Here is an 18,479-nt window from a genome sequence, read left to right as displayed (position 1 = left end):
GCTAACGCTAAACAGATATAAAAAAACATTAGTGAACGCTAACGCTAAACCGCTAACCGCCCAGACGACTGTCACTCAGTCTGCGTCACAGTCTTCATCTCCTTCCGGTTGAAGCTGCGTCGACCAATCACGTCTTGTCACGTTTACAGGTATTCAGCCAATAGCGTGCCTAACAGACTCCTCGAGACACGCCCCCTACAGACGGGAACAAGCTTGTGAATATTGTTAGCGAACTTAAAGTTGGTGAAACCTAATTTAGAGGAAGACATTTCCAGTAGCGGTTTCCAATGTTAGTGAAAACGCTAATCGAATAATTAGTTCCACTGTTAGTGGAAATGTCCCCACCACTGCCAGCAACAAACTTTTCCCAAAATAATAACTTAAACAGGAACTGGAACCCTTAAAGGGACTAAAGAAAAATGCAATAAATTAAGATCAAAGTTCATGCTCAATAATCTAAGTAAAAAATCCATTCAGGTCATCTGGATAGTTTATTTTTATTTATTTATTTATTTATTTATTTTAGACGTTTCGTCCTTCATCCAAGGGACTTCATCAAGTCCAATATGTGAGTGTGATGCTTGTGGGACTCGCATTTGTTTATGGCTCCTCGGATTGATGAAGTCCTTTGGATGAAGGATAAAACGTCTCAACAAAAAAAAAAAAAAATGTCCAGATGACCTGACTGAACTTTGTTGCAAGAAATTAATGTTTGAAGTCAAAAAAGAAAAAAAGTTTTCTTTGTAGTCTGAAACTGCTTGAAGTAGAAACTTGATTAAAAATGTCAGACTTTACAAACAGCTGGTTTAAATCATCCACGATTTAATGACGCATGAAAACTTTGTACCAGAAGTCCAAAGTGTGTTTTTGTCTCAAAGCAGCCTGAAGTGTTGCTGCACAGTCAGGAGAATCAAACCGCCGAGCATCGAGAGCTGAAGACAGAAAACAGCAGCCAAAGTTTAAAATCTGCCACCTCATGCTGCTGTATTCATTCATACCTACTCACCACAGACTCATGTTCAGGCTGCTGTTTCATATACCGTATTATTTAACATTATTAGTGTTTAGCATATATTGGATCATTTAGCTTATCAACAAAGTCCATGCTCAATAATCCAGGTATACAATCCAACATTTTTCAGTCAGGTCATCTGGACAGTTTCTTTTTTTTTGTGCTGAAACATTTCACCTTCGATCCAGAAGGCTTCATCAGTCAAGGAAACACACAACAAAACTGAGTCTTCCCCCAACAGCTTACTCCAAAGTGGAACAAACCAGTTCTGCTTGTGATAAGATGGTCTCTTTGGTACGCCCCTCCTCCATTGCCGGCCCTCTTCCTTGTTGACAGTCTTGACAAACTAGTTGAAAACAACAAAGTCCATGCTCACAGTCCATGACAATAATTAGTAATTATTGTCAAATTTCTATCAATATTATCGTTTATCGCAATAATTTCTGAGACAATCGCCCAGCAAAATTTGTTATCGTGACAGGCCTACGATTTCGTTCCACCTCATGTACCACGTGATGCGAATGACAATAAAGAACCTTGAATTTTAACTGACTAAGTCTTGAAGAATTAGAGATTTACACCCTCAGATTTTAAACTTTATTTCAAATATTGTCAACTACAGTTGACGGTTAGAAACCTTTTTTTTGTTGTTGTCTTCACAAGATATTTGTCTGAAAGTGTCATTTATTGCGGTCTCTTTTCTGTCACGCTTTGCTGGTTTAGGTTAGATTAGATTTAAATTAGGAGAAGTTGGACACCCTCTAAAATCTGTTGTGCTCGATATCGTCTTCCTTATTTTCAGCTTCGATTACTCTGTTCCTGTTCACAAATATGAAGTCATGGCGTGTCGGTGTCTGTTTATCGGGTTGCAGACAGATGAAATATTCAGTGATCAGATTTGGAGTTTTCAAAACGCATTAATGTTGTCAAATTTTCAAGTCGGCTTCTGAAACTGTTCATCTCCGTCACTAAAATCATTCATGTTTTTACATGCTGATAATCTCATTTCCAGTACTTTCACTGAAAATACATTTAAATGTTTTCTAAAAGAAAACTTCCTGTTCTTGTAGTGTCAGAGTCGGCTCTCTGCGCTGGAAGCCTCGAAGTTTCCTGGAGTTGTTCTAAAGGATTAATGGTTGTTTTCTGGTTTGTGTTTCAGGGATTAAACCGTACTCCAAGTTCACCGCCGTCATCCACGCCGTGTCCCCTCTGGTGTCCCAGTCCCAGCCCATACTCAAGCTCCTGGTAGCGGTGGCCAAGTCCCAGTACTGTGCCCAGGTAAAGGACTTATGTGTCCATGTCTCCTCTAAACCGTCCTCCGCTGTTGTCCACCTGGTGTCTTATAAAATCTGGCTGCATTACGTGTCTCTCACGGTTGTTTCACAATCGCATTTTCCAACCAGAGCAACAACAGGGCTCATCCTCGGTTTGTGTGTGTTGTGAATTAACTCTGGAGGATTGAATTAGAGCAGCAGTTTGTAGCTGTGGTACATCTGTCTCTATGGCAGCCGAAACCCCTGCAGCACAGCTGGAGCTGGCTTGTATTGATTCCCCTGCTTGCTCCTTACTAAACCGGGAAATGAAATGGAATTCACTCCCAGATGGCTGCTTTTTGTGTGTCTGTGTGTGTGTGCGTGTGTGTGCGTGCGTGTGTGTGTGTGCGTGCGTGCGTGCATGTGTGCGCGCAGCCACCACACTGCATGAGAAGTCTAAGTCCAATTTTGTGAGGAGGGGATGCATTTTCTATAACAATGCATCAATACGTCATATCTAAAGGTATATCTAGAAGTGTATGATGTCGTATAAAGATAAAGACAAGACTTTTAACTTTGGTGTTGTGTTTAGCTCGTCAGACCAGTGTAAGCTCGCCTTGGACTCTGAAGCAAACTGTGAATGTTAATTAAATGAGTCGGACCTGTTCAGATACATGAATTGGTGCAACACCGTGTAGCTGTGGATACCACAGTCTGGGAACGTAACACACTCTAGAAGTGTCCGCAAACTTGGCGTGCTTTTGGGTGCATTGTGTTCAGAATATATTTTTATCTCGTGGTCAGCAGGAGATTCAGATCGACGACCGTCTGTTATTGAGAGTTCAGGCAGATTAATCCTTCACTCTATCCAAGCCCCAAAAAGCTTCTTTTACCTATTTATATTTACTGAATACCTACTTTACGTGTAAAAACCAATGCCTTATACCACCTACTCCCCAAAATAAGCTTTAAACTTATTGTAAATAACCTCAGAACAATTTATTCTTGTATTTAAGGGTCACCATTGACTCCTAACTATAAGACTCAGTGACTGAACATGCTATACCTGGTATCTCAAGTAACAATCACAACTCAAGGAGCCTATGAACTCAAGTCTACTGAAACTACAACAACTAGAATCTAAACTCATACAGACTTGGGGTCTAAATTCCCCAAATTATTCTTTCTAAAATTCACTTAAGCCACTCTGTTCCCTATATTAAATAACTACCCTCAAACCAATTGTACAAGGACCAAATATTAAACCTACACTAACCCATCCTTGTTCCTACGATGAGGGATAACCACCCAAACATCAAAAATATTTTTAAACCACTTTTCTCCTCAAACCAAGTCCCAACTCGCCATAAAAACCATTTGACTTTTAATACAAGAACCATTAACTACCAGTAATCCTACCCCTATCCAACCTTATCCTTCAGGATTAGGTCCCTGAACTATCCTAACTTAAAAAAACAAAACTGTCTTCAACTCACTCAAACCACAAAATGGTTCCCCTAAATCCTTTTACACCCCAAACCAAGTCCCTCATTTATTTAAACCCTAGGAATGTACCCAAACCCCGACTCCCTCTACCCACTTGAAACAAATCTTCGAACTGACCCTAACCTCAAAAACAAGTTTTCAAGCCTATCCTAAACTTAAGGCCAAATTTTTAGATACTTTTCCAAATAATCTCTGTAAAACAGCCAAACGTTCCAGTTCAGTGATGACGGCAGCATCAGTTGTTGAAGAAAGCTCCATACATCACTAGAAGAAGTACAGTTTAACAAAAAACTACAGTAATTTTTGCTGTATAAGCCACAGTTTTTTGCATAAACTAGTATGCCTGCGACTTATATGGCGAAGTAACATATTTGTTTTTGAAAATATTGAACACTACCACTTCCAGCCACTAGAGGGCCCTCAACTTTATGGCAAGCCAAGTGTCTCATTAAGAGATAAGTGGCAATTAATGAGACACTTGGCTTGCCATACAGGCCACCGTCGTCTCGCTCTGGAGCTTCTGGAGCAAACGTCAAATCAGCTGCAGTTCGCCACGTCGCCCAGGCAAAATGCAGCTAATTTGACCATTAAAGCGCATTTATTAAGGAAAAGTTAAACTAAAACACACCTTTACTATAATGTCAAGAAAACAAATAATTGTTTTTAAGTGTTAATCTTGTTAAAGTCCTCCCGTGCATGCTCCCGCGACCGCCATTTGGCAGCCAATCAATTTTTGACACAACACAGGCCCACGTTTCCAGGTTGTGAGCGGTGACGCATAATAGATGCGACTTAAACGGCGAAGCGTCGTATTTGTTTTTTCCCACTTTATTAGACATATTTGGACTAATATGACGTGTATGGCGTCAAGTACGGTATATATTAATTCCCATCAACTCCAGCCATCGGTACTAGACTACTTTGAGAGTTTCTTCCATAAACTCAGTTTAGTTTGTTCAAAAAGAAAAGGCCTTGATATTCAGCTTTTCCTGGTACAGCCCAGAAGTCTGAGCTATTATCGGCACTCTTTCGGCAGCGCATTCTCTCATAACAGCAGGTTGAATGAGTAAATTCTACCCAGCTATTAATTTTTATGGAGGTGCTTTTGTGTTTGCCTTCTTCAGGCTGTGCATGCAGAGTGGAGAGCCGGGTGCACAGCCGGGGTGTTTTCTTTCGCTCTTAGTGCACAGAAAAGAGGAGAGATGGAGGGCTTGTGCTGCTGTGCAACGAACAGAAGAGGGAAGGGTATAAATAAATGAATGGAGAGAAAGAATACTGAAGGTGGAGAGGGCCAAGTTGGATGCCACAAAGCTTTTGAAGCGCAGTCTGACGCACTGGACCTCCTGCGGTGCTCGTACGTGAGTTTGTGCTCAGACATTTTGATGGAAGCGTGTCTTCCTCCTCGTGCTGTGGAGCCTTCAGAGCGAACACATGTCCAAAACCCTCTATCAACGCCGTGAGAGGGAGGTGAGCTGACAGAGACACCATCTGTCTCTCTAATCAAACTGCAATAGAAGTCTGAGGGTGGATTAACTCTCAGCAGTGTGTGTGTGTGTGTGTGTGTGTGTGTGTGTGTGTGTGTGTGTGTGCACAGACCGTCTACCTGTTATCTCACAGTGACAGCAGTGTTTACACCTACATTACCCTCATGAGATTTTTTCATCTATATTTGCTCAGAATGGTGGGATGAGTTTGTGATTTGTCAAACAGCTGTACATCGTTTTAACTACGCCAACAACATACTTTGCATACTAACACACAGCGGCTGTAGTCTCCTGGGAACGTCTTAACTCATCTAAATACCCCCCAGCCTATTATTTGGCAGGTCCAGTCAGGGAGCAGAGTCTCCGGGGGGAGCCGCTGTGTGTGACGTAGCTAATGTCAGAGTAATGTGAGGTTTTATTGATTGCTGCAGGGAAATTCTTGCGGTTTGCCTCCGTCGGGGACGCCTGAGCCCAGCGTCAACCACAGCTCTGCACGGTGGAATCTGGATGGATTAATTTACAGACTTGCTCAAGGACATTCCAGCAGGGCAGATGTTGGATGACGCACAGCAGCTGGGCGCTACAGGACCGGATTCTGCCTGATGAGTCCCTGACAGGTGACGGGCCACGAAATGTGGATTGAGGCGTGATGCAGAAGTGGATTTTCACTTCTCTGCTTCATAAATTCTGTTAATTCGCCACAAAAGTCAGAAGACAAATAAACTAGAAGAGGCTCGACATTGAGGGAACCTCTCAACTAGGCCTATCACAATAAACAATAAATCAATTAATCACATGATAAATGAAAATTATCAACCTCATTTTCATTTATAGTTTCTTCGTGTCTCTTTCTATTGAAGACAATGGATGACAAAAAGCTCAACTTTGGTGATCTTCACTGAATCCTCCCTTTCTCTTTAAAATCCATTTCAACTATCCTAAGCTGAGAAGCTAAGCTACGAGCTAAGCTAACAGGTCGACCTCAGGGAATAGATCTCCGTCTTGTCAAAGCTCCAAAATTCACAGTTGAAACTTGTGCCTTTGTCTAAAAAGTTGCTCTTCTCTGCAAAAAGAAGCTGAGAACTTATTTACTGATGTTTTTATTAAAAGCTTTGTGTGAAAAATGCTATGTTAAAGAGCTCAAACCACACTGAGCGTCTGCCATTTTGAGAAACGAAGAGACAGCCCATGTCACGTAAAGGGGCCTCCATCCCATTTTTCTTAAAGACACGCTGCTCGCTCTCTCACCATCCATCCTTCAGTTTAAACAGTCTTATACTGCCATCTGGTGGTCTAGAAAAGGTACTACACTCAAAACAAATTAACCAGCATTTCTTCTTAAATTTGACAATAATTACTAATTATTGTCAATTTTCAAACAATATTATCGTTTATCGCAATAATTTCTGAGACAATTAATCAATCGCCCAGCAAAATTTTCTATTGTGACAGGCGTACTTTCAACGTGCACAAAAATAAATAAATCCTGACTGCAGCAGTAGTGATCAAATTATTTAAAACGGAGCGGATCAGTCCGCTCAGAAAATACAGTTTTTCTAAAAGTATATTTTTCTTGTTTCTACAAAGAACATTTTAATTAAGGCATCATTTCTCAAAATGTTTTTATCCACACGGAAACGACCTGAAACACTGTAGTAAGTAACTACACCAGAGCTGCAGGTCGTGTGGCGCTGCTACTGAAATACACCAAGACCTGGAAACGAGGCGTGGAGCCGCTGCTTCAAAACCCAAGAGGGGGAGGACGGTGAACACGAGCAAAAACCGAATCCTCCTCGTGAAGCGACGAAGAAGTGGAGCTTCTTTGTCTTTCGTTAAACTACCACTGCCCGGGAGTTGTCGGTTCAAATACGAGGACATAACGGACAATCGCAGGCGAGGGACAATGAGTTTTATTCTCGATGTTCAAATCATATCAGGTTAAAATATTTATACAAAAGTGTCGATTTTTAAAGTATTCCCATTTCTCAAATGTTTTCAAAAGTATAATTGATGTATATCGTCGATGTTTTTCTCAACATTTGTTTTTTAGTATTGACAGTTCAATCAAGCCTCGGATGAGTTGGTGTAATAATAAAAAAGGTTTTTCTCTTCTCTATCCAAGACCGTGTTCATCAGCCTCGTCTGATTTTGAAGTGAAACCACCGAGTCTGTCATTATTTTTACTCCTGTCCCCCTCGGGGCTGTTTGTTCAGACGGAGCTGAGCTACAACATCAGTGTTTTCAGATGTTTGCGTTTTGTCTGTCCACACGAAAGGACCAGGGTGGCATTTTTTACACATTTTTCACTCTGAAAGTTGACCACCGCCAACTGTGGTGTGCATTAAGTTTAGTTTTACAGATTAATGTGTTTATAGATTTTTTTAATAGGTTTAGAGATTAATATTTTTTGCTTTTTGTTTGTGAAACAAGGTCAGAGGAAGCTGGTTCTGGTTCGGTGGATTGGACCCGGTGTTACACCATACTCTGTGACCTGCAACAGTGCAACACCGCCCCCTACGGTCATACGGTGGTCACATAATATGACGTCACTACGGATACTCGACGTTACGTTTTTAACCTCGATAGATGTCCTAGCAATCGATGTGTAGATTACTCGAGTACTCTGTTAATGCCCTAGCTGCTACAGATGTTTCTCCAGCTTGCTTTGTCGTTTAGAGCAGATAAACGTTTCTTTAAGTCCAGTTCTGTTCTGCCTGAACGCTGTGGGTTGTCCTGACCCGACTGAGTGAGAATCAGCTCAGAACAAGACGACCTCCAGTGTGGGTCTCTGCTCAGGAACAAGTTCACGTGTCTCTGTTGTTTCACAGCAGAATGAAGGGCAGCGTGGGTGAAAGTCTGTGTGGGGTCACTCCGGTACATTTTGTATATCCGTGTGTGACTCTTGTTAAATATTAATGATGTTGTAGTGCAGCGACTCGGTGGACCTGCAGGTTGCCGAGCTGATGTCGGAGTCGTGGTAAACGCGACGTCCTCGTGTGAAACGCGGGCTGGGAAACGTGTCCAGCCGCTGCGGAAGACGCAACATGACCGAGTTGTTTCTGCTCTGAAATGTAAAAGCTGCTGTGCGCTGATAATTGGAAACAGTTTATCGCTTTACTTGCCCTTTTTTTGGTTCTTTAGCATCGAAGCAGCTGTAATACGGTGACATTTACTGGTCACAAGGCGCATAAATGTCAAACGTTCAGCGGGTTGATTCAGCAACGAGCTGAAACGTTGTTTTGCTGATAGAAAACAACAACAACAACAAACAGGACGAGATGAAATGTACTGATGGCGCTAACGTTCTTCTTTCAGATTATCGTCTTGTGGAATTGCGACAAGCCTCTCCCCGCCAAACACCGCTGGCCCGCCACCTCAGTGCCCGTCATCGTCATCGAGGGAGAGAATAAGGTGAGCCTGAACACACACACACACACACACACACACACACACACACTCCTTCTCAGACACCTCAAAGGTGCGATCCCTATCATTTCTAATTACACAGCTCGTGATATTCTGAAACGGTAAACCTACTGTATCTCGACACGTTTTTATTCTCCGAGAGTTAATGAGTTTCGATTTGTGCTGCTCTGATTCCATTAACGGACTTTATGTGCTTTTAATTTAACCTCAGTAATGAGAATTTTATACTCCGCTGGAAAGAACGACTCGAGGCGACTGCCTGCCGCGTGTTGGAAAGATGGGCCGTGCAGGATTCTTTTATTATTATTTAGATTTATTAACTTTATTTACTAGAAGAACAACCAGGTTTTTATCAGATGTGCGTTTTATTTTGGTTGTAAAGAAAAAAAAACAAGTTAAAAGAATAAAGTGAAGCCAAAACATATTTATGCCTTTTTATTAGGTAAAAGTCGCACAAGGAGAATAAAATTTAAATAAATTTACATTTTTTATCCAGAACTTTGAGTTGGGAATGACTTTTTTCTGTGACGTTCTTTGGTGATATATTTTGTGAGATATTTTCCTAACAGACACACACACAAGCAATTACACTATCACTTTATTGGTAGATGGTATTTTTATTTATATATATATATAATAAATCCCCACATGCCAGGTGTGATACCTTCTTTCTTGATCATCTCCTCAAAATAATAATAATAAAAATAAATAAATATTTAATGCTTGTTTTTTTATGACATTCATTCGTTCCATACAATAATTTCATCTTAAAATCTAAAAGTTAAAGCTCAAGAAAATAGTAAAATAAATATGAAGTGCTCTTCCTACACAGCATCTCTCCCTCCTGCTCTCGTCGTCGGGACTTGAAGCCACAAGACTCAGATTGCAGGAGCGGCCATGTTGTATTTTTGGAACTAGAGTCTGTGCGCTGGAGATGTGTGGCTTTAAACCCCGCCCCCTCCCTGACACAACCGTGGTGTCACATGACCTTCATTTAAAGCATGAAATGACTGATTTATTACTAATTTTAAATGACTATTTGAATAATCTGCAGTAAAATTACACAGATAGACGAGTGTCTATCCATAAATTTTATTTTTATTAGTATTTAACCGAGGACGATGTTGTGTTTGTGTTCGTGGGACGTGAACCAGCCGACGGTGAAAACCAGTCCCGTTCTGGCTTCAGCTTCCAGGTTCCTGCTAGATATCTATAGTCTGAGGTGCAAAGCTGCGTAGATCTGTGTCGCTCAAACTGAATGATGGTTTGATTCAGTGAAACGTGGTGTCAGACGTGAGGGTACCGCAGGATGTTTCAGAACCGATCGGACCGACCGTGTTCTGGTGCTGATGAGCAGAACGAGAGAAAACAGAAAGTTGAAGGATGCCTGTTGGATTATTGTGGATTCTCCGAGTAGATTATTTTTTTTTCTCCATCCAAACACAGATCAGATTTTTCTTGTTTCAGAGTTTCCATTTTTTTTATTTGTATTTGAAGACCTCCCCCTCTGTCTCCCCCACACTTCACGGCTTGTAGGAGCTTAAGTTCAGCTGCCAATCAGAGGAAGTGGTTTCCACATGTGTCTCAGCCGGCGGTCGGCCGGTCTGAGGTTTTCCTCCTCGTGCCTCCGAGTTTTCCTTTCAAGCTGTCAATCAGAACGGGAGGCCTCAGCGTGTGTGTGTGTGTGTGTGTGTGTGTGTGTGTGTGTGTCGGCAGCCTGTGGTTTGTTGTGATTGTGGTGTTTTGTGTTTACCGCGGCGAGCCAAGCTGTGTTCTTCCACCCCACTGAGGGAGAGGCAGGAAACGCTTTTCATCCCTCTTTTCCTGCCATTTTCCTTCTCCTCTCCTCACTTTCATCCTCTTCCTCACCCGCCGATCCTTTTCTTTTTTATCTTTTCTCTCGTATTCATTCTGCTCCTATACACCCACGCCCGTTTCCTTCGGGGGTGGTGGTTCCATCTTTTTTTAATTTAGTTTTTGAAATCTTGAGATCGTGTTCTTGTTGGTATTCTGGTGAAGAAACATTTCAGGACGTCTTTGATCAGCTTGTGTTGCAAAACGAACGTGAAGGCTCGTAAACGGAGAACGGGCCGTGCCTTCGGTTTTACTTCAATACATGTGTGCAGTGAACATGGCCGCAAGTTTTACTGCAGCTCCGGAGATCGAGACAGTTCAGTAAGTTTAACGTCAGAGTTTCAAACTGAGCTGATCTCAGATGTGTTGAGGGTGACTCTCAGCTACTACCACACCAATTTCATGGCCAATTGAAATAAGTTTCACCCTTGGAGTTAATCTGGAGTTGATGTGAATCTAATAATCACGTTCAGGTTCATTAAAATTCATCCACTTGTTCACGAGATATTTTGCTAACACAACACAGCTGCACACACAGACATGGCTGCTTGCTGCAGTATCTTACATCCAGAATGAAGGTTAAGACAAGGTCAAAGGTGAGCAGTAATGATTCTGTTAGCAAAATATCTCATGACCCACTGGACGAGTTTTATTGAAACTCATCGAGAAACTTAACTTTTGGAGTCAAGTCCGCTCAAGATGGCCGCCTCAACCAGCTTAGAGTTAAGTGGCTACAAACTCTGTGAATTGAACAGATTTTGATGTGGTAGTAGCTGAGAGTCGTCCCCTCTAACAGCTCTGAGGTCCTCCTGAAGGTTTGCTTCAGTGTCCATCTTGTTTTCTCCATCTGTCCCCCTGAGATGTTGGTTTAAGTCGTGCGGAGCTCCATGTGGTCCTCCCGCCTCCGTCTCTTCCAAAGGAGGACGAGCCGACGCGCTGGAGGCAGATTCCTCACATTCCTGGAGAGCAGCAGGAAGTCCCGGGCGAACACGTCTCACTTCTAACGTTACAAACGTCAGCCTCGTCCCGTCTTTGTCTCCCCTCCGTTTGTCTCGCTGTCACTGTCCCTTTGCTTCCCTCCGTCTTCTTCACGTTCTGCTGGACATCATGGAGCTGAGTTTTGTTTCTCTCTTTCTGCAGTTATGATGAAAATAAGGTAAAAGGGAAGGAGGTCTCTTTAAACACACCTGTGTCTCGGACGTTTCAGCTGTCGGAGCTGGAAGTTACGTTTTAGGGTGAAGATCCGTCAGAGAACCCACAAACAAAAAGATGTCAAATCAATCATCAAAGTTCATGCTCAATAATCCAGGTAAAAAAAAATCCAACAAATCACGGTTTCTTTTTTTGTTGAGACATTTCATCCTTCATCCAAAGGACTTCGTCAGTCAGACTTCATCATTCTTTGATGTTTTGAACCACTTTGGCTATGGCTGCCTCAGAGGAGTCGACAGGGGAGAGGGTGGACTCCAGAAACATCTTATCACCATCAAACTGGTTGGTCCACTAAGTGAGTTTGCTGCTTGTGGGGACTGAGTTTGTGTCTCCTCGGACTGATGAAGTCCTTTGGATGAAAGATGAAATGTCTCAACAACAAAAAGAAACCGTCCAGATGACCTGACTGAACTTTGTTGGATGTCAAATCAATATTTTTATCTCTTCAACTCCAGCTTTGACCATTAAAATGAACCTGTTCATCTGCTGGGACGACTCTCAGCTACTACCACATCAAATGTCAGCTCAGTGTGTGTAACACTCAGAGTAACTGGATTTGTTTGTTTGTTTTGGCTAATGGCAATAAGCTGAGGCAGCCATCTTGGATTTGACTGACACTAGTTCATCCAATGATTAGTGCTCGAGAGCTTTATTGCAATCCAGCGCTTCATGAGATATTTTGCTAACAGACGTTGAGTTAATGGCAGAACTAGGATCCAGCGCAGCACTAAACTTTAGTCAAACTGTACAAATATTGTAGTTTTTGTCATTGAAATGACTCTGTGCTCAGAGTGTCCATGTCCGCCTGTTTTCAGCAGCTCTGTTGAACTCCACTCATGAATCAGTTCAGAGTTTTGAACGTTTGATCAGATAAAATCATCGAACTGAAGGTTTTCTTCCGTCTCGTTGATTCTTAACGAAGCCACGCAGAGCTGCAGGTTAACGGGCTTCACGCTGTGTGACGGCATCCATTATGTCCTTTTGTTTATTTGTTTACTGCCCGGAGCTGTCGGAGTCATCGGGACCTGCTGGGAGTCGGGTCACTCCTGCAGCGCAGGATCGCAGGTGTTTTTACAGAAAACGGGTCAACGGTGAACTCCAAACTGCTTCTCGGTGCAGGAAAACATTTCCCGACCTTAAAAACTGCTCTGAATAACAGAAAACCAAACATGTGGCTCTTTGTTCTGGCGTTTACATGTCATAACTGTGTTTGTTTGTGTGGGAGGTTGTTTACTTCACCATCGTCACGGCAACAGGTCAAAGACTTTCCATCTGAATGTCCTCAGGATGTTGATCTTTGTGTCTCCCTGCTTCCTGGAGACGTTGGTGTTTTCAGAGGAGCAGAAGAAATCTGAGCCACGTGTAAAACACGTGACGCCCAACGTGTTCCACCCATTCAGGAGTTTCTATTGATCTGATGATAGAAACTGGTATCGGCTCCATATTACTGTGGGAGCACCACCTCATGGCCAGTTAAAACTAATTTGTATTGTTTCTAGGATAATTACTAATTATTGTCAAATTTCAAACAATATTATCGTTTATCGCAGTAACTTCTGAAACGATTAATCGCTCAGCAAAATGTGTTCTCGTGACGGGCCTGCTGCCTGGAACCTGCTTCAGCAGCAGAGCTCCACCAGCGGCCTGAGCCTCCGTCGTCTACACGTCGCCAGTCGAGTTTCTGAGACACAAAACCTGAACCTTCACTTCTTTTTCACTCGTTTTCTGTCCAAGACTTGATTTAAGTTCTCGATGTCCACGTTTGGATCACAAACCACTGAAGTTACCAACTTTATAAAGTAAAATGTTTAAAGTCCACTTTACATTTAGTTTGTATCTCAGGATGCACTGAAAAAACATTTAGGACAAAGTGAGAGAAGAAATCTTTCCTACATCCAATAATTTTGCATCAGCAACAAATTAGAATAATAAAACTCTTCTAGAAACATTTTAATTAAACTTTTCAGATGTTTTGAGTTCATGAAGCGACTCAAATATGAATAAAAAGTAACAAGTTGATCAACTGAAGGAAGACTCATCTCTCAGGTTCTGTTCAGCTGGTGTGCCGGAGCAGAAGACGAGCTAAGAAGCAGCCGAAGTCCAAAGAACGTTTCATTAGGAGCACTTTAAAAGATGACAGGAAAGTCTAAGGAGATCAGGGTGGATTAAAAGTTTCTCACAGTCCTGGTGTTCATGTAGCAGGTCTCGTTGTTCTGAGGTGAACCCATGTTCAGTTTGGTGTTTGGACTGTGAATGGTGTCGTATGATGAAAGACGTGTTTCCATGGAGATCCAACCCCTTCATGCAGCTTCAGTTCTGACAGAACGACGTGAGGTTTGACCGCTCTGCTTCCTGTCCCCCTGCAGGTCATGAGCAGCCGCTTCCTGCCGTACGACAGCATCGTGACGGACGCCGTCCTCAGCCTGGACGAAGACACAGTGCTGTCCACCACAGAGGTATCTCCATCTTTTTTGTTGTTGTCAATCATCCAGGTGGATAACAAAAATCATCTGGACCAGTTTAAGTGAGAAAGGTTTTGTCCCCCATCCAGAGGACTTCCTCAGTCTACGGCATGCCAACCAGATCTGTCCCATAGGTAGCTTTCACTGTTGTTTCAAACCAACCTCCTGTTGGAACCTTCCGTAGACTGAGGAAGTCCTCTGGATGGGGGACGAAACGTTTGATTCGACCTTTTTTGTTCTCCTGTTTCTACTTCTGATCTTCGATCCACTAATTGGGAACAGAAACGTTTTGAGGTATTTTTCTTCCACGTGCAGTCGGGATGCTTCCCGTCGTTCTGCTGCTGCATCATGGGAAACCAGGTGCTGCTTTGAACAGTTTGTGTGGAGAAAACCTCATTGGTTAAAACGAACTCCACCTGCGTTCCCAAACAGGTGCAGGACTTTGAAAGAAAGAGAAGCTGAGAATCATCTTCCGTCTCCAAACGGCTGCTTTGAGAACAAAGAACGTTCTTCTGTTTACAGCAGTAAAGTGAGGCGGGAGTCGGTACCTCGTCTTTTCCGCCGTGCTTCTGTTTAGATGTTAAAATATAAAGTTGTCACGTTTACATTCAGTTTTGTGCCCAACTACCTCGTTTTCCTTCCAAGCAGCCAAACTTTGATCTTTTCAAGCGGTCTTGATAAAAAGTACTGAAGGATTTTAAAGTGTTTTTTGGACTTTGTTCAGATTTTCACTTATTTTCTTCCCAGTTCTTCTACGATTTTCTCTTCAACCTCCACGCGCTACGACTGGAAAACAATGACAAAACGTTCAAGTTGATTGCACGGTCCTTCTTGTCGTTAGCGGGATCATCATCTGCAGCTGTCCAGCTCTGAGGACGTCTTATTATTATTTATTAAAGACGTTTTTCCAGGTTCTGAACAAAAAACATGGAGAAAGCAGCCGAAGTCCAAAGAAAGTCTGAAAACAGACTCAAGACTTTTGCACAGTGCTGTCTCCAGCGTAAACTTCACGTGGAACCAGATAACACGCGCCGCAGGAAAAGCAGCTGTTCTGAGCCTTTTTGATGTTTTCCTTGAAGTTTCTGAAGACCTTGATCGTCTCAGCTGAAGTTAGCTTCAGGCAGCTGTCGGCTCGTCGTGATGTTCGGCTTTTTCTCCAAAACGTCTCTTTCTTTTGTTACTCCTCCGTGTCGTCTCTTTCATCCCCTCTTTGAGAAGTTTGTTACAAACGTGTGAATTTACAGCTCCGTTTCGTTGAGCGTCATTAGACGAGTCCCGTCTTAACGAGGTTTGAGCAGATTTAATGTTTCATTCGTTGTTTGGTTTGTGAAGCCGTGAAAAGATGCGTTTTTACCGAACACTCGTAGAAGTTTCTAACCCTGCTGAGTAGAAACATGGTTCTTATGAGAACATCCTTTTTTTCAGTGTTTATTCTTCATAACAGAATCTGTAGTTACCTGACGTCACGTCGTTGATCACCGATGCAGAAATATAAGCAGCGTTTGGTTCTGTGTCCGACCCGGTCGTGCTGAACTTGTAGAACGTGTCTGTGTTCAGGTGGACTTTGCGTTCACCGTGTGGCAGAGTTTTCCTGAGCGGATCGTGGGCTACCCGGCCCGCAGCCACTTCTGGGACAGCAGCAAGCAGCGCTGGGGCTACACGTCCAAATGGACCAACGATTACTCCATGGTTCTGACCGGCGCCGCCATGTTCCACAGGTACACACCTCACCTGCTCCTCTGAGCTCAGCCTCAGGAAACACAGTTTAAACACAGACTACCGTCATTTTTGGACTATAAGCCGCAGCGTTTTCCACAGGCTTTGAACGTTTTGGCTTATTTATGGATTTTATTTTTATTTATTTTTATTTTTTTGACGGGCTAACGAGCTTCATGCCGCCAAAACATTTAGCCTCGTCACACCCGGGCGCTCGCATCACTGCCCAGTCTCTTGGGAGGTGGTGTTACAGGCACTGTTCAGAAAACAAACATTTACTGTATGTATTTAATTGAAAGTTTAAAAAGTCTTTGTGTAAATATCTCATTACAACATAAGAACCCGCAGCTAATAGACAAGCGCGGCCTATGTACGTATTAATATAAATTTTTTAATTTAGTGGGCGTGGCTTATAGGGTGGGTGCGCCCAATAGTCCAGAAATTACGGTAGTTTAAAAAGACAAAAGTCTGAGACGTCAGCAAAACCATGAACCACTTTAATACATCAGATGTTGAATCCATAGAGAAAAATAAACGTAAACCTTTAATATTTAACCCGTGCACACAAATATTTTACTAAATGAACTTTTCCTGCTTCATTGGAGTTGTCTTCCACAAAAACTTGTTTTTCTTTAAACAGCTTGTTGTAAGACAAATATGTTAAAAATCTGTTTTTGACAAACAGCTGTAGCAGTTTAACTTTATTCTTCACCTCGTTATTAAATGGGAGGACATGGTTTTAGAAGTTTATTCCTTTAGTCCAGGGATATTCAAATAAATTTATCGGGGGGGGGGGGGGGCACAGCTAATGAAATCCAGGAGCTCGGGGGCTGGACATCCAGCAGTTATCTCATTAAGTAAGCTTGTTTTAAGATTTACAGTAAAATCTAGTTTTATTTAACAATTAACCCACTGGTGGGCTGAACAGAGCACCGTGGGCCTGATTTGGCCCCTGAGCCACCAGTTGAGTTGCCCTGCAGCAACTGAATGTCTTGAAACTCAGTCTCGTCTCTTGGATTCATTTCTAAAGTGCTGCAGGTTAAATCATAATGTTGATGTTACCGCCCCCACTGGCCTGGCATGGGTACTGCAGGGCTTATTTATTTACCTCAGGGTTTATTCAAGAGGCTCCATGTGATGAAACAAACCTTCCTTCAGTCTTTGTGATGAAGAACAACTAATGACGTCATTAAATAACTGGTGTTTGAGACGAGCTTCAAGCTGAGTGGTCGTGTTTTTCAGGTATTACCACTTCCTGTACACCCACTACTTACCCACCAGCCTGAAGAACATGGTGGACCAGTTGGCCAACTGCGAGGACATCCTGATGAACTTCCTGGTGTCTGCTGTCACCAAGCTGCCCCCCATTAAAATCACACAGAAGAAGCAGTACAAAGAGACCATGATGGGACAGGTAAGAGGGGGTCACTACGTCCACATGGATGAAATGATGGAGCTCCTGCTCCATGAGCATCATGTTTGTTTATTCTGCCACTCGGCATCGTTTCTCAGCATCCTCACAAAAAGCGCCGCAGCAGCAGATTCATGGAGGGATGTAAATGTCGGCCGCTCGCTCGTTTGTCGCCCGTCACTGCAGCTGAACTTATTAAATCAAAGGTTGCAGTTGAGTTATTTCAGACTCGTTCGTGTCGTGTTTGTTTTTTGTTTTCCAGAGATAATTTAAAGTAACGGAGACAAACTTTTGTCGGCACAAATCACAGATGTTCCAAAAAATGTGTCACCGCTGGTTGTAAAGAGCCGTTTATTATTTAGAGCCTCCTCTGTACATATGTTAATAATTCATCTTTGTTTTTATTTTATTCTTTAAAGTCATAACTTTTCCTCCTTAAAACTTCAAACACAAAAACTGCCGTCGTCTTCTTAAAATGTAGTCGAGGATCTGCTTAGATTACATGCAGATTAAATAATCTAACTTCCTGTTAGATTCTAACTGGATTATTGAGCATGGACTTTGTTGAAATCTAACTTCCTGTTTTTGTCTCGCCCTCAGTCGTCGAGGGCGTCCCGCTGGGCCGACCCGGACCACTTCGCCCAGCGGCAGACCTGCATGAACAAGTTCGCCAGCTGGTTTGGCACCATGCCACTCATCCATTCCCAGATGAGACTGGACCCCGTCCTCTTCAAGGACCAAGTCTCCATCCTGCGTAAAAAATACAGGGACATCGAGAGGCTCTGACAAGACCGCCGCCCCCTCGGGGGAGACCCCACGCAGGGGGAGGCGCGGGACTCTGTGGAGAGTCGGACTACGGCGGGATGGATCGGGAGAGACGCTCTGTCTTCCACTCAGCACAATGCCAATGACCGCAGCGCTGCTGCTGCCAGGAGTTGATGCAGGAGGGACGGGACAAAGAAAAACACTTAGATTTGGATTTAAGACAAAAAGACGGCACACACTACTGACGACGAGGACGGCGTCCTGCTCGCTGCACACGAGCAGGACGGTAGAGAGGGAGGTGTTCGTGGTGGCTAACCTGGCAACCAAACCTACCACAAATCCTACTGGTTGCCCCTCGCAACCCTCCCTCATCTGCAT

General features: G+C 43.0%; 1 protein-coding gene across 1 annotated transcript in view; it reads left to right on the top strand.

Annotated features, from left to right (window-relative positions):
- LOC119425471 (exostosin-1) overlaps nucleotides 1-18,479 on the top strand; it is a 136,917-nt gene extending 118,438 nt beyond the window's left edge. Inside the window, exons 6-11 of the mRNA XM_037692999.1 lie at nucleotides 2,172-2,290; nucleotides 8,571-8,666; nucleotides 14,114-14,203; nucleotides 15,767-15,927; nucleotides 17,168-17,339; nucleotides 17,937-18,479. Of these exons, the coding sequence (XP_037548927.1) occupies nucleotides 2,172-2,290; nucleotides 8,571-8,666; nucleotides 14,114-14,203; nucleotides 15,767-15,927; nucleotides 17,168-17,339; nucleotides 17,937-18,122 (824 nt within the window). The 3' untranslated portion in view covers nucleotides 18,123-18,479. The remainder of the gene's footprint in view (nucleotides 1-2,171; nucleotides 2,291-8,570; nucleotides 8,667-14,113; nucleotides 14,204-15,766; nucleotides 15,928-17,167; nucleotides 17,340-17,936) is intronic.

Source organism: Nematolebias whitei, chromosome 19 (assembly GCF_014905685.2).
Source record: "Nematolebias whitei isolate Nwh7 chromosome 19, NemWhi1, whole genome shotgun sequence".
Taxonomy (NCBI): domain Eukaryota; kingdom Metazoa; phylum Chordata; class Actinopteri; order Cyprinodontiformes; family Rivulidae; genus Nematolebias; species Nematolebias whitei.
Note: the sequence above shows the minus strand (reverse complement) of the source record. Positions and strands in the feature narration are given on the sequence as shown.